The sequence below is a fragment of the Scylla paramamosain genome, chromosome 23 (genome assembly GCF_035594125.1).
Source record: "Scylla paramamosain isolate STU-SP2022 chromosome 23, ASM3559412v1, whole genome shotgun sequence".
Classification (NCBI taxonomy): domain Eukaryota; kingdom Metazoa; phylum Arthropoda; class Malacostraca; order Decapoda; family Portunidae; genus Scylla; species Scylla paramamosain.
In genome coordinates this window covers 11362986-11377166 of record NC_087173.1, presented here as the reverse complement: position 1 = coordinate 11377166, position 14181 = coordinate 11362986, and the positions used below count along the sequence as shown (strand labels likewise).

Here is a 14181-nt window from a genome sequence, read left to right as displayed (position 1 = left end):
GAACAATGCTCACACTTCTCACAGGAAACAAACTTGGAAGCATGCATCATCCCTGGCAGCTACTGACCTGCTGCTTTTCATAGTCCAGTGCCTGCTTGGTCTTGATCTCCCCTGTGGTGGTGTCAATGCTGAAGAGCGCCTCCTCTGGCACTGAGTAAGACACCTCACCATAGATCCCAGTGTCCTCATCCATTGCCTGGTGCAAGACATGAAGGGGCAGTGAGGGGCCGTACCATTCCATTGCAGCTTTCTATTGATCTTATGCTATTCTACTGTGTTTATTATTCTACTGACTTCATGTTATTCTGTTGATGCTTGGTACCATTCTATTGACTATATTATTCTGTTGAGGCTCTGTACCATTCTACTAGACCCTATATCATTCTATCACCTCACTCATATCACTCCAAACATACAAACACAACATAACCCAGCATGACCTGACCTTGACAGTGCCCACCACCACGTCTTTAAGTCCCTCGTTGACCCTGAAGGAGTACGGGAGCTCCACAAACTCTGGGTTCTTGTCATTGATGTCAGCGATGGTTACGGTGACAGTGGCAGTGTTGGACAAGCCATCTGGGTCCTCTGCCTTCACAATCTGAAGTGCAGTGATAGTAGAAAGTTATGATGTACTGTTTCTTTTAGTTCTACTTAAAGTTTCTATGTTGAATGCCTTAGTCTTAATAGAAAGAAACTTAAATTTAATGATCTGCTTTTCTTCTGTAACTATTGCTTTATGTTATATATATATATATATATATATATATATATATATATATATATATATATATATATATATATATATATATATATATATATATATATATATATATATATATATATATATATATATTATTGCTTTTGAATTTCTTGTTGCAGCATATTAGTCATGTTAGAGATGTGCTTTATTTAGATGCTTTCCATTTGAACTGTATACTTTAAATTATTTCAAGAATTTAGTGCTCTTCTTCAGTCTTTTACAGTCTAATCAGACTCCAGTTATGTTAAAGAAAAATTCTGTTCATTCCTTTGTACTACAGCCTAAATTTAAAGTCATAATCATACTGTCTCCTTTCAAACAATATCCTTTGTATAAGTGTCCCCATTCTCCTCTTTACTTCCAATACCTACAAATTCTATAGTCCTATCTTTCCCTCTTTACATTCTCTTCGCATTTTGATCCTATGCTCATATCCTTTCACTGATACTCTTCCCTCAACTCCTCACATCTCTCCTGGTATTGTCTTTTTTGATTTCCTTATATACACTCTGATTTGTATCTTGTCTTTTTCTGCACCCTCTTTCCTAACTCCCTTAAATACACTCTGATTCATATTATGTCCCTCTTTGTACCTTCTTCCTTAACATACATTAATTAAATTGTATGTTCCTTAAAAATTCCTTAAGTACACTGATTCACATCTTGTCCCTCTCTGTACCTTCTTCCTTAACTCCCTTGAATACACTCTGATTCTATGGCTCTCCCTACAAGACCCTCACATCCTCAGCAGACCCACCAGAGTGTACAAGTCCAGACTTTCCCGGTCAAGGTGGTCAGCAATCCTCAGCGTCCCAGAACTTTCTCCAATCTCAAAGTGGTTCAGATCATTGCCGCCAACAAGTGAGTAGATGGCTAAATCACCTTCTGGATCCAGTGCCTGTAGGGTGAGATGGGGAATTAAGATATTGAAACTTGAGTGAGAAAATGAACTCAAACTTGTGAAGGACAGTTGTAGGAAAATCAATCTCAATCTCTTGTGATAAACAAATGGAAGAAATTAAACTAAAACTCTCATGAAAAAAAGGGTTGTAGAAAATGAAACTCAAACTCTTGTGGTAAAAACAGTAGAAAAAAGATAACTCAAACTCTTGTGAAAAAAAAAATAGATAAACCAAACACAAAATCTTGTGAAAATGATAGAATAAAATGAAACTCAAGCTCTCATTAAAAAAAAAAAAAAAGAAAAGAAAAAAGCAAAAGAAACTGAAAAATAAAAAATAGTAGAAGAAAATGAAACTCAAATTACAGTAGTAAAAATCAGACGTATGAAGGAACAAGTGAAGGTGGTGGTGTTATAGGCAAAGTTCTTACACTGAGAGTGAGGATGGCAGAGGTCGGCTCAGCTCCCTCAGTAATGGTGACAGAGTAGCGGGGCTGAGTGAAGACCGGGCCTCCTGTGTTGGGTCCACGGTTCACAATGATGTCAAGAATACTTTGGCCATAAAGTCCCCCTCGGTCTGTTGCCTGGAGTACCATAGTGATGAGAAAATTTCTTTATGCTCTTCCCTACACACAGACGTAAGTAAATTCCCACACATGCATGCACATACAGAGAACACATACCCTTAGAGTCACAGAATACTGCTCGCCAGACTCTACTGGCCCCACTACTGCCAGCTCTCCCGTTGTAGCATTAAGGGAGAACTTGTCCCTACCGTTGTTGGAGACATGATAGATGCTGTACTCCACCTCAGCATAGGCCCCTGCGTCAATGTCCTTGGCAGTGATCTGGGGAATTAAGTTAGAATTAAATGAGTAAGAGGATGAGGATGGGATGAATGAGGAGGAAGAGAGGAGAGATAGAAGAGGATACAAAACAGTAGAAAGACAAGGAAAAGATGAAAAGTATTTTCAGTGATTTGAGGAAGAAAAGAAAGGAAGAGGAAAAGGAGTTAAAGGAAAAGATATGAAAGTGGCAAGGACAAGGAGGAAGAGAAGGAAAAGAGGAAAGACGGGGGAAGAGGACAAGAATGAGGACGGGATGGCAGAAGAAAGACAATAGGAGGGGAATGAAAGGAAGGAAGCAAAAAAGGCCTGAGGAAAAGAACATGGAGGAAGAGGAGAATAGCAAAGATTAGGAAGAGGACAAGAATGAAGAAAAAACAAGGAAAAGTAGAAAAGAGAGGAGGGAGGCATAAACACGTACAGTAAGAATGTTACCTTCACCTCAAACACCAGGAACAAATGCAACACTACTACTACTACTACTACTACTACACCCTCAACCCCTCCCAGCCGCTCACCGTTGCCACCACCCTACGGGCTGCCCCTGCTTGGATGGACACTGGCGGATACACTGGGAGTCTTGGTGGGTTATCATTGACGTCATTGAGCACAACAGTGATGGTGATGGGTGCTGCTGCCACGCCGTCCTCTCCCGCCTCCCTCGCCACCACCTGCAGGTATTAACTTGTATCAGTTATATGATTTAAAGAGAGATGGGGAGGAATGACAGATGAATGGAATGGACTCAGTAATCAAGGATCACATTCTGAAACACCTCTGCACGCACCTCTACTTGAGATGGCACGGATTTTTATTATTTATTTATTTATTTATTTATTTATTTATTTTACGGTTCTAGTGACAGATCAACAAAATTTCTACATTGTCAACAGGAGAAACACTCTTGAGAACCCAGCTCATCATCTCTGTGGTCTTGGAAAATAGTCGTGGTGAGAGAGCCAAGAGTTTCTGAATATGTCTAATTATTTCACACTGCTTACCTGGAAGGTGTACACGCCAGGGTTGGGCGGGTCCCGGTCCAGGTTCTCCTCGGCCACCACCAGCACACCCTCGGGGTCCACACGGAAGGCAGTGGTGGTGAGCTCCCAGGTGTAAGTTGGTGGGTCATCCTCCGGGGTCTGACTCGGGAAAGGAGAGAGGTCTGGGAGAGGAACTAACTGTACGATTGATTGACTTGGTTCCAACAAAGCAGGAACAAAAGAGAAAAACATAGTTTGATATGAATAATTTTTGGCCACGTGACAAAGAAGTTGCCAGATAGCGCCAGCAACTATCCGTCACTAATTCATGGCATCTTAGCAAAGGATTTCATTGTAATTTTGGCACTTCTGAATTAATATGAAACAAGGAAATGCATCTTTGTGAGTGAGCAAACAATTTTATAAGAACTAGTAAAACATTCTTAAGCTGGTTCTGGATAGCATTTCTGGAGACCTTCCACACTGAATGCATGGGTGCACACAACACCCATGTAATCCAGTCCAGCTTCCGTCACTTAGCACATTAATCTATTGAAGCTTTGGCACTTTTGAGTTGATATGAAGCAAGGAAAAGCATCTTGGTGAGTGAACAAACAATTCTTTAAGAAGAGTGAGAAGATATTCTTGAACTTAAACTAAACTGTGTGCTGAAAATCCTCCACACTTCGCACATGGCAGGATTTGTAAAAATTCCATTTGTGAAACAAATCTAACTTAGTGCACGCAACACTGGTATTATTTCATGAACTGTTTCTGAGAGAGAGGAAATGGAGGTACCAGTGAACAAATCTAATGCAGCCATGAAATACTCTACGTGGCCCACTGTTTAAGCATATAACCCAACACACACACACACACACACACACACACACACACACACACACATATATATATATATATATATATATATATATATATATATATATATATATATATATATATATATATATATATATATATATACACACACACGCACAGTTTTCCTCATAGAAGTGTGAACAAATGGAATGAACTCAGTGAAGACGTTGTCAATGCCGTAACTGTCCATGCTTTTAAGACCAAACTGGATATAGAGACGGGAAACTATGAGATTATTCCCCTTCCGTAAACCACAACTAGGTAAATGGGTGAGCCTCTTAATGTGTAGCCCCTGTTCACCTAGCAGCAAGTAGGTACGGGATGTAACCCGAGGGGTTGTGGACTCGCTGTCCCGGTGTGTGGTGTGTCAGTGGTCTCAGTCCTACCCGAAGATCGGTCACTATGAGCTCTGAGCTCTTTCCGTAGGGGAACGGCTGGCTGGGTGACCAGCAGACGACCGTAGGAGAATCACACACACACACACACACACACACACACCAAGTCAGGATCGGTGACGGAGAGCGTGATGGGGCGTGGCTTTGGGTAGTCATCGGTGACAGGCGTGCCCGGGGCAGCATTCTCGTCTACACTGCCGGTGTAGGAAGAGGCGGTGACCACAGGCGGTGAGGCGTCCACACCAGCCACCTTGATGAGTAATTTGGCTGTGGCGAATCTCCGGGCCTCGCTGTTCTCCTCAGCCTGCAAGAGTGAGAGAAGGGGGAAGGAATGAGTGAGGGAAAGGGAAAGAAGAAGTGAAAGAAGAAAAAAGGGCAGGAAGTGAGGGAGGAAATAAGGAAAAGAGAAAGAGAGGGAGTAAAAGAAGTTGAAATTCAAGTTTCATGCAAGATGGAGAGAAACTTATTATTTTACCAGTAAGGAAGTATGTGAATGAGTAAGTACATAAGTTAGTTATTTAAATATATAGTAACTAAAAACAATACTCAAAACACATCACAACAACAACAACAACAACGACTACTACTACTACTACTACTACTACTACTACTACTACTACTACTACACACACACCTTCACAACAATCTCAAACTGTCTGGTGACGGCGCGGTCTATGGCGTGCGTCTGGGTGACAGAGCCGCTTTCGGGGTTGATGGCGAAGTAGCGATCGTAGGTCCCGGGGCGGCCAGACAGGAAGGAGTACCTGCAGAAAGGAAGGAAAATTAAGTGATTATAAAATTTCTTGTGTTATGCCTCAGCAACTAAGGTCATATGGTGGCGGATTATATAATTGCATAAAAATAAGTACTAGTAATGATAGAATGAATGGTAAAAGTAATAAAAATAAAGTATAGTTAAGAGAGAATATTGATTGATTGACTGACTGCTAATGTGGTTAACTGACTGAAATTTTGGTGTCGCAGAGAGAGAGAGAGAGAGAGAGAGAGATTAATTCAGATTCATAGATGGAGAAACAAACTAAAGAAAAATAAAGCTGAACAGAACCAGTCATAAAAAAAAAAAAAAACTAATAAAACGCATGGCAAACTGAACCATACCTAACGGGGGTACCAATGGCATCCAGATCCTTGGCAAATATCCTCTCAGGCTTCACACTCAACACCCCAGACACTTCCATGGAGGTGACCGTGGCCGAGTACTCAGGGTTAGCACATATCCTTCCCACCCTGGGGCAGGAGGCGTACTCAAACACCGGATCTTGGTCATCGCTGTCCTCCACCATAACTGTGAGCGTTGTGGTGGTGCTGAGACGGCCCGAGACTTTCTGCGCGCGGTCCTGTGTAGATGGTAACGATTAATATACAGAAGATAATCTAGACCCGCATTCTAAAAGTTGTTAGTGATGAATCATTTAAAACATAAGACAAATTTATGGATGAGGATGATAGATGGGAATGCTAGATGTTTGATACAGGGACTGCCACGTGTAGGCCTGACAGCTTCTTGCAGCTTCCCTTATTTTCTTATGGTCCAGAACGCTTTGTTCTCTCATTATAACTATTTTTGAAAGGGAAAACATGCAAAATTGAGAGAAAGGTTAGGTATTGAAAAGTTTACGTGTTGAATATTTGTGCTGAAAAAAAGTGAAATTTTAATCTGCACTAAGAGAGTTAAAATATAAGGTTAGAGAAGATTGGGTATTGAAAAGAAAATGAGTTGGGAAAAAAATGTGAAAGTGGAAAAAAAAAAAACTGTGAGGATGAAGAATTCAAAAGTAAGCTAAGTGAGAAAAACTGTGAAACTGAAAGGAAGAAAGGCTGAGATGCCAAGGCGGGTTGAGGGTCACGTGATGTCAGACAGGGAAGGTGGGAAGAGTGGACGCATACAAGGATGAGAGATATAGTCTCTCATCCTTGGACGCAGAGCAGGGAGGAAGGAGGGAAAGATCCGGGGCTGATGACCGTGAGGACATGACAGACGCGTAAAAAGTCGTCCTGATGTCATTTAAGCGTCAAAATACTCATGCCTGTGACTTTTGTTCTTATAGCGTTATGGTAAAGAATATAAATTTCACACGCTCAGTAATTAAACGTTTACATAAAGACTTTTTGCGTTTTATGAATATAAATTACAGGGACGCTCCGTAATTAAACACAAGTAAATACTGATAAATTTAAAAGTTTTATGAAAGAGGTTATAAATTCAAGGCTCGCTAAGTAATTAAAAATAAGTAAAACAACACATTATCTGGATTCAAGTCGTAAGGAAGATAAAATATAGTGAGAATAAATATAAATCCAATTCCTGGTCTCTGTTATGTAAATAAATAAAAAAAAAAACCTATGAAAGGATACACATTCAAGAGAAATATATTGATCTAACGTCAATACAGCGACACATTCCCTACATATGAGTAAAGAACATGATGTAACGTGTATATAAGAAACTATAAACAGGAAAAAAAAAAAAATTAAACAATTTCTGAGCTTCTATTATGAGCAAAAAAAAGTCTACACGGAACGAACATAATAAAAAAAAAGTACTACATGAAAACAACCTATTTCCAAGTCCATCACGCAAAACTAAAAAAATAAATAAATAAATAAATAAAAAAAAATGCTGTATCAAAGTGAAAAACTAACAGAATCATTAATAAAAAAAAGTACAAGAAAGACAAACAAACAGCGAGAGCATGTGGCAGTCGAGAGCGTAGGTGGCCCGTGATGCTCGGAAGGGAAAACACAATCTGCATGCTGTGTGGGAAAATGCATGACAGGCGAGGGTTTGTGCGGGAGGGGTGGGGTGGGGAGGAGAAGCAGCACAAAAACCGTGGGAAGATATGGCTGGTTTGTTACAAGTCGTTAGAAGGCAAAGTTAGAGCGGGGAGTGGCTAAGGAATGCTTACAATGTGCTTTCTCTTTGTGTTTCTATTTTACAAGCATCACACGATTTACGCCCACTGCAAGCATGTCCTCTTCCACTCCTTTCAAAAATATCCTCTTTCACTGCATCCATAAATTACTTCTTACGTCCTCCTCTCTCCTGTTGGCAAGATACATTTCCAACTTCCTTCTACCCACGTACACATCGTCTCTTCCATTAGCACGCGCAAACCACCTCAGTCTCGTCTTTTAGCCACTCAATGATCGCAGAAAATAGTGAATCTCCTTTTTCTCCTGACGGGTAGATATATTTCCAGCATCATCCTCCACATGTACTCGTCTTTCCTCATGATATGTCCAGTCCACCTCAGTCTTGTCTCTTAGCCACTCAACGATCGAAGAAACATGTAGTGACTTTCCCTCTCTTTCTCTTGCCGCATATATACATTTCCAGCATAAACCTGATGTTATTATTATTATTATCCATACATACATCTCATCTCTCCTCTTGACATGCCCAGTCCACCTCAGTCTCGCCTCTTAGGTAGCCAACGACTGCAGAAAAAATAAAAAGCGAGTTTCCAGCGGGATTCAAACTTGGAGACTCACTCACGAACACTGACTGCGAATATTTATCCACCCCTCAACTCAACCCTATAAAACCTATCTCTTCTCTTATCCAGCCAACGATTGCAGAAAAAAATACCGAATTTTTAGCAGGATTCGAACTTGGAACCTCTAACTCACGAGCATACAGACTATTTCTCCACCCCTCTCAACTTATCTTTAGCCAACGATTGCAGAGAGAAAAAAAAAAAAAAAAAAAAAACGAATTTCCAGCGGGATTCGAACTTGGAACCTCAAAGTCACGAGCACACAGACTATTTCTCCACTCCTCTCAACTTAATAACCCAATCAACCCCACTCACGCCTCTCACCCATACAAAAATATAGCTTCCACTGGGATTCGAACTTAGAACCACAAACTCACAAGCACATAGACTACCCTAAACTTACCTATATCAACCCTCAGTCCTTCAAACTCACCGTGGCAAGAATAGTGACGCGGTAAACAGGGGATCTTTCGAAGTCCAAGGATCTGTTGACGGTGACGAGGCCCTGGTGGGGAAGGGTGATGCTGAAGATACCATACCCGTCTGTCGCATCCCCCCGCTCGTCGCCTGGGATGATACTGTAGTACACCTGCCCGTTCACACCTGCAGGATTGGGATGGCTGGGTGAGTGTGTTGCCGTGTGTGATGGGTTGGGTATAGAGTGGCTGGTAGGTTTGAATGTTGGTTAAAAGGAATGAAAGAAGCAAAGGTAGCTGGATAGATGGATGGATGGATGAGCAGATAGATTGATAGATATATAGATGAATGGATTGAGTGATAGATTGATAAATACATATAAATGAAAAGACAAGTATACACATACGTATATAACATAACTGATAAATATATAATATAAGGATGAGAGGAAGAAAAATGGTTACATACATATAATCATAATTTTTTTTATGTATGAGAAACTACAAAAAAAAAAAAAAAAATATATATATATATATATATATATATATATATATATATATATATATATATATATATATATATATATATATATATATATATATATATATATATATATATAAAAGCCCACTGAGGTGCCAGTCCCTAAAGGGAAAAAAAGGCGAAAAAATTATCGAAAAATGGAAAATAATAGTAAGCAATAGCTGGATAGAAACGTAGACAGAGACAGACATACATGATGAATAACCAAAAGAAAGAAAGAATAGATAAACAGATATACAGACGTTAACACACACACACACACACACACACACACACACACACACACACACAAAGAAACAGACAAACACCCGAAAAGTAAACAAGTCTCAAGGACAACTAAACAAGGTCACGGGGTCATACCTGAGTCAAGGTCATCAGCATGAACGTCCTTGAAGATGGTGGTGCCGACTGGGGTCAGCTAGTGGGGGAGGGAGAGGGAGACGAAGATCATTAATAGGTACACAGGAGGTCAGAAGTGTAGTAACAACGCATTCACTTCTGTATTGTGAGTCTTTTCCTTAATCTTAAGTCCTACTTCTGCTTTTTTTTTTTTCATTTATTATGTTTTCAGTGTTTCATTTCCTGTATCTTCATATCTTTTTTTTATTTCCACGTTTCATTTGTCATTTGTGCCTATTCTCTCATCTAAGTTTTCCCCAATACTTAATTTTTCTTCTACTCTTTACTATTATTCTTATTTTTCATCTACTATTTTTTCATGAACTTCTTTTATTATTTCTAACTTTGTTTATATCTTTCATTAATTTTCATCTCCTCCTTCTGTCCAATCACCTGCTCCTCCTCCTCCTCCTCCTCTTGCTGCCCCTCCGTGCACTCACCTCTGGGACAGTGACGGAGTAGGGCAGGCCGGAGAAAACAGGCGGGTTGTCGTTGATGTCGGTGACTCGTACGATGACGGGCACGGAGTTCACCTGTCCGGGGCCTGACCGAGGCTTGCATGACACCTGGGGACGCGAGAACACCTTGATTAATGGCAGGAAAAGAGTTTGTTTATTGAGATACTTAAGTGTAGAAGAGATTTATGGGTAGAATGTAGTAGAGGGTGTGTTGTATTTATGTTAACGAGTGATTCTGATGTAAACGAAGAGGTATGAAGAAGATTTAAGTGTTGAATATAGTAAATGTTGTCTTGATGGAAGAAGAGGGTGGTGACGTTGCCGATAGCAAAATCTGTTATATTTATGTATTCGAGTGATTTTCCTACGGATGAGGTTTGGAAGGGTTTAAATGTAGTCTAGTAAAGGTTTGACTATATTTAGTGGACGCAGAGGGTTTACTTGTTGAGTTTATTTGGTGAAGAGGAGATTTAAGTGTTGAATCTGTATGTCTGTTGTCCAATATGTTGTAAAGCAGGACTGACCAAAACACCGTGGGTCTTTATGCTGTGTACTGAAGTAGCTGCCGCAAACTCACAAGTGCGAAGGCTACTCCACCTATTAACTCATCCTACTCAACCCTCAATCACTTCTCTCACCTGTAAAAAATGTGGCGAGTTTCCAGTGGGATTCGAACTAGGAACCTCAAACTCACGAATGCAGATTATTTCCATCTCATAACTTAATTAGCACTCTCAACCCCAGTCACACCCCTTAGGTAATCAATAATCGCAGAAAACTAGTTTCCAGCTCATCCTCGACTGAGCATTCGAGAAGCACCGGGACTTACAATGGGTTGGCCCGGCGCAATGTGAAGTTACTGTCCTCACCGCCACGGTAGGTAAAGGATTGATTGTCTCGGAGAGAGAGAGAGAGAGAGAGAGAGAGAGAGAGAGAGTGTGTGTGTGTGTGTGTGTGTGTGTGTGTGTTCATATATTTATTCATTTATTTATATGTTTATTTATTCATTTATTGAGTTATATATTTACAGAACAGCAGCAGCACCAGCAACAGCTACTACTACTACTTGTAGTAGTAGTAATAGTAGTTAGTAGTAGTAGTAGTAGTAGTCTACTACTACTACTACTACTACTACTACTATATATGTGTGTAGATGAAGATTCACTAAATATTATCTGTGTGTGTGTGTGTGTGTGTGTGTGTGTGTGTGTGTGTGTGTGTGTGTGTGTGTGTGTGTGACAGTTATGGTGGTTACCTACACTGACTGATAACAATTAACCCACAGAATAAAGTAAATGTTGTGTTGTGTTTACGTAAGTGTGAGATTCTGCTGTGAACGGGAAGGGGAGTAGCGATGCCCTGAAATACGCCGAGGAGGTTGTACAGGTACCCCTAATTAGGCCCTGCTGCCCTTACCTGTTACCTGAGGCTCGGGAATGCGGGCGTACTCGGTCACAGTAACGGGGAAAGAATTACGTAATCTATCTCCATTTATCTTCTTTTTTTTCTGTTTCTGTTTCTTTTCCTCTCTTGTTTTCTTTCTTCATTCTATTTCTATTTTTTTTTATTTTTCCTCTCGTGTTTCCTTCTTCATTCTCTTTTGCTTTTCTTCTTCATTCTCCTATTTCAATTTCTATTCCTCTCTTAATTTTCTTTTTCATTCTCCTATTTCTATTTCTTTTCCTCTCTTGTTTTCCTTCTTCATTCTTCGATTTATATATATTTTTTTTTTCATGCTAAATTGTTTTCTTTCCTTACTCTTCAGTTTTTGCTTCTATTCCTTTGCTTATTTAGCGGTTTTCTTTCCTCAATCTTCTATTTCTGTTTCTATCCCTTTCCATAACCATCTTCTTTTCTTATTTTCCTATTTCTGTTTATATTCCTTTTCTTACACAACTGGTTTCTTTCTCCTCCTATTTATCTTTCTATTCTTTTTTCTTATCTAACTGTCTCACTTCTTTAATCTCATGTTTCTGTTTCTCCTTCATTCTTTCTTTTCTTCCTAATTTCTTTCTTACTTTAACTCTTCCTGTTTTACGTGAGGGAAAAATCCTAACCCTCGACTACTATTCCTCCTCCTCCTCCTCCTCCTTCACTTCCTCTTCTACCTTAACTTCACTTCCGCATTCTATTCTCTCTTCCTTCCTTGCTGTCTCATTTCCTAACAAAAGCTGGGAAACAGAGCCGTCTTGTTTTCCCCATCTCTCTTTCTCTCTCTCTCTCTCTCTCTCTCTCTCTCTCTCTCTCTCTCTCTCTCTCTCTTCCTATTTTAACTTATGTTTCGTCTTCCTTTCTTCTTTTCCTCCGTATTCCACTTCACATCTAAAATACAATACTGCTCTTTTTCACTTTTCCTTCCTTCTCCTCTTCCTCCTCCTTTCCTACTTCATTTCCTCTTCCTCTTCTTTTTCTTCCGCTTCTTCCTTCTCCTACCTAACAATTTCTTAACAAAAAACCATCCCTTGTCTCTCTTCCTGTCTTCCAACTTTCTTCTGTTCAGTTTGTTTACTTATTCCCTAACCTAACACCACATCATTCTTCTTTCCGGTATTCTATTTCTTTTCCTTCCGTTTCTTTGTTCTTTTCCTCCAAAACTATTCCTAAACGAAATTCTTTATCTTTCTCTCTTTCCTCTTCCTTCCTGTTTTCCAGTTTTCTTTCCCTCCATTTCTATACTCTTCCTTCCTTACTAAACTATTCCCAAACAAAAAACACATCATCTATCTCTTAATTTTCCTTCCTTTCTCACCAAACTAACCCAAAAAAACAATAATTTTCTCTCTTCCTCCTTCCTTCCTGTCTTCTGCGCTGTTGCACCTCCATTGACCCCTTGCCTCACCGCCTCACAGACACAACAAGGAGTCAGCGGTACCTTCTAACAAAAAATTCCAGCGGTACATTCCAGCAGTACACTCAACCACTCGAAGAACTGAAGACCTCGTGCAGCGGTGCCTTAGCGGGGTGGCGGATGCAGAAACGCAGAGGGAAGGCGGAAAGTTGCTGTGAGTGAGAGATTCATAGGTAGGCAAATGTAAGACGCGGTGATGCTGAGGAAGATTACAGTAATAATCAGCCAGCTTCCCAGGCAGTGTGCGAGTGTGTGTGTGTGTGTGTGTGTGTGTGTGTTAAGTATGCAGACTATGTTACTCAGTAGATCCTGGTACGAATTCTACTTACGTGTGTGTGTGTTGGGGGGGGGGGTAGAATTGCGTGTAAGTATGTGTGTGTTGGGAGTGAAGGATTGGTGTGTGTGTGTGTGTGTGTGTGTTGGGGGAGGGGGGTAGAATTGCGTGTAACTATGTGTGTTGGGAGTGAGGGATTGGTGTGTGTGTGTGTGTGTGTGTGTGTGTGTGTGTGTGTGTGTGTGTGTGTGTGTGTGTGTGTGTGTGTGTGTGTGTGTGTGTGTGTGTGTGTGTGTGTGTGTGTGTGAAGCAGAGAGAGAGAGAGAGAGAGAGAGAGAGAGAGAGAGAGAGAGAGAGAGAGAGAGAGAGAGAGAGAGAGAGAGAGAGAGAGAGAGAGAGAGAGAGAGAGAATTGCAAATGAAAGTAATAATCATAAAAGCTTAGTAACAACAACAACAACAACAACAACAACAACAACAACAACAACAACAACAACAACAACAACAACAACAACAACAAACTGACTCACTGATTGATTTAATGATTTATTGACTGATTGATTGATTGATTTTTGACGCTGGAATAACAAGATCATATGGCACCGTGGAAGGAGGAGGAGGAGGAGGAGGAAGAGGAGGAAGAGGAGGAGGAGGAGGAGGAGAATGTGGGGCAGGACATGACATTTGCCCTAAGTTTTATACCGCCACCGTTATTCTCCCACGCTGGCTTCCTCCTCCTCCTCCTCCTCCTCCTCCTTCTCCTCCTCCTCTCTTCCTTGCCTCAGCACACCCTGTCATTCATTCCTCTCTCGTCTTCCTTCACCCAGTTTTCCTCTCGATGAATATTTTGCACCGTATCATCTCCATTCATTCAGTCAAATATTCATCGATAGCTTGCTGATGTATTTATTTATTCATCTGTTTATTTATTCATTTTTTCGGTCATATATTTACAGAGAACGTAA

The 14181-nt window shown here is 40.5% G+C and overlaps 1 protein-coding gene across 1 annotated transcript in view; it reads right to left on the bottom strand.

Moving 5' to 3' along the window:
- Positions 1-14181, bottom strand: part of LOC135112186 (cadherin-99C-like) — an 81293-nt gene that overhangs the window by 18066 nt on the left and 49046 nt on the right. The window contains 13 exon segments of the mRNA XM_064026291.1: positions 68-196; positions 446-601; positions 1521-1661; positions 2096-2248; positions 2348-2512; positions 3028-3180; positions 3511-3648; positions 4867-5067; positions 5398-5527; positions 5883-6121; positions 8715-8884; positions 9599-9656; positions 10078-10203. Of these exon segments, the coding sequence (XP_063882361.1) occupies positions 68-196; positions 446-601; positions 1521-1661; positions 2096-2248; positions 2348-2512; positions 3028-3180; positions 3511-3648; positions 4867-5067; positions 5398-5527; positions 5883-6121; positions 8715-8884; positions 9599-9656; positions 10078-10203 (1959 nt within the window).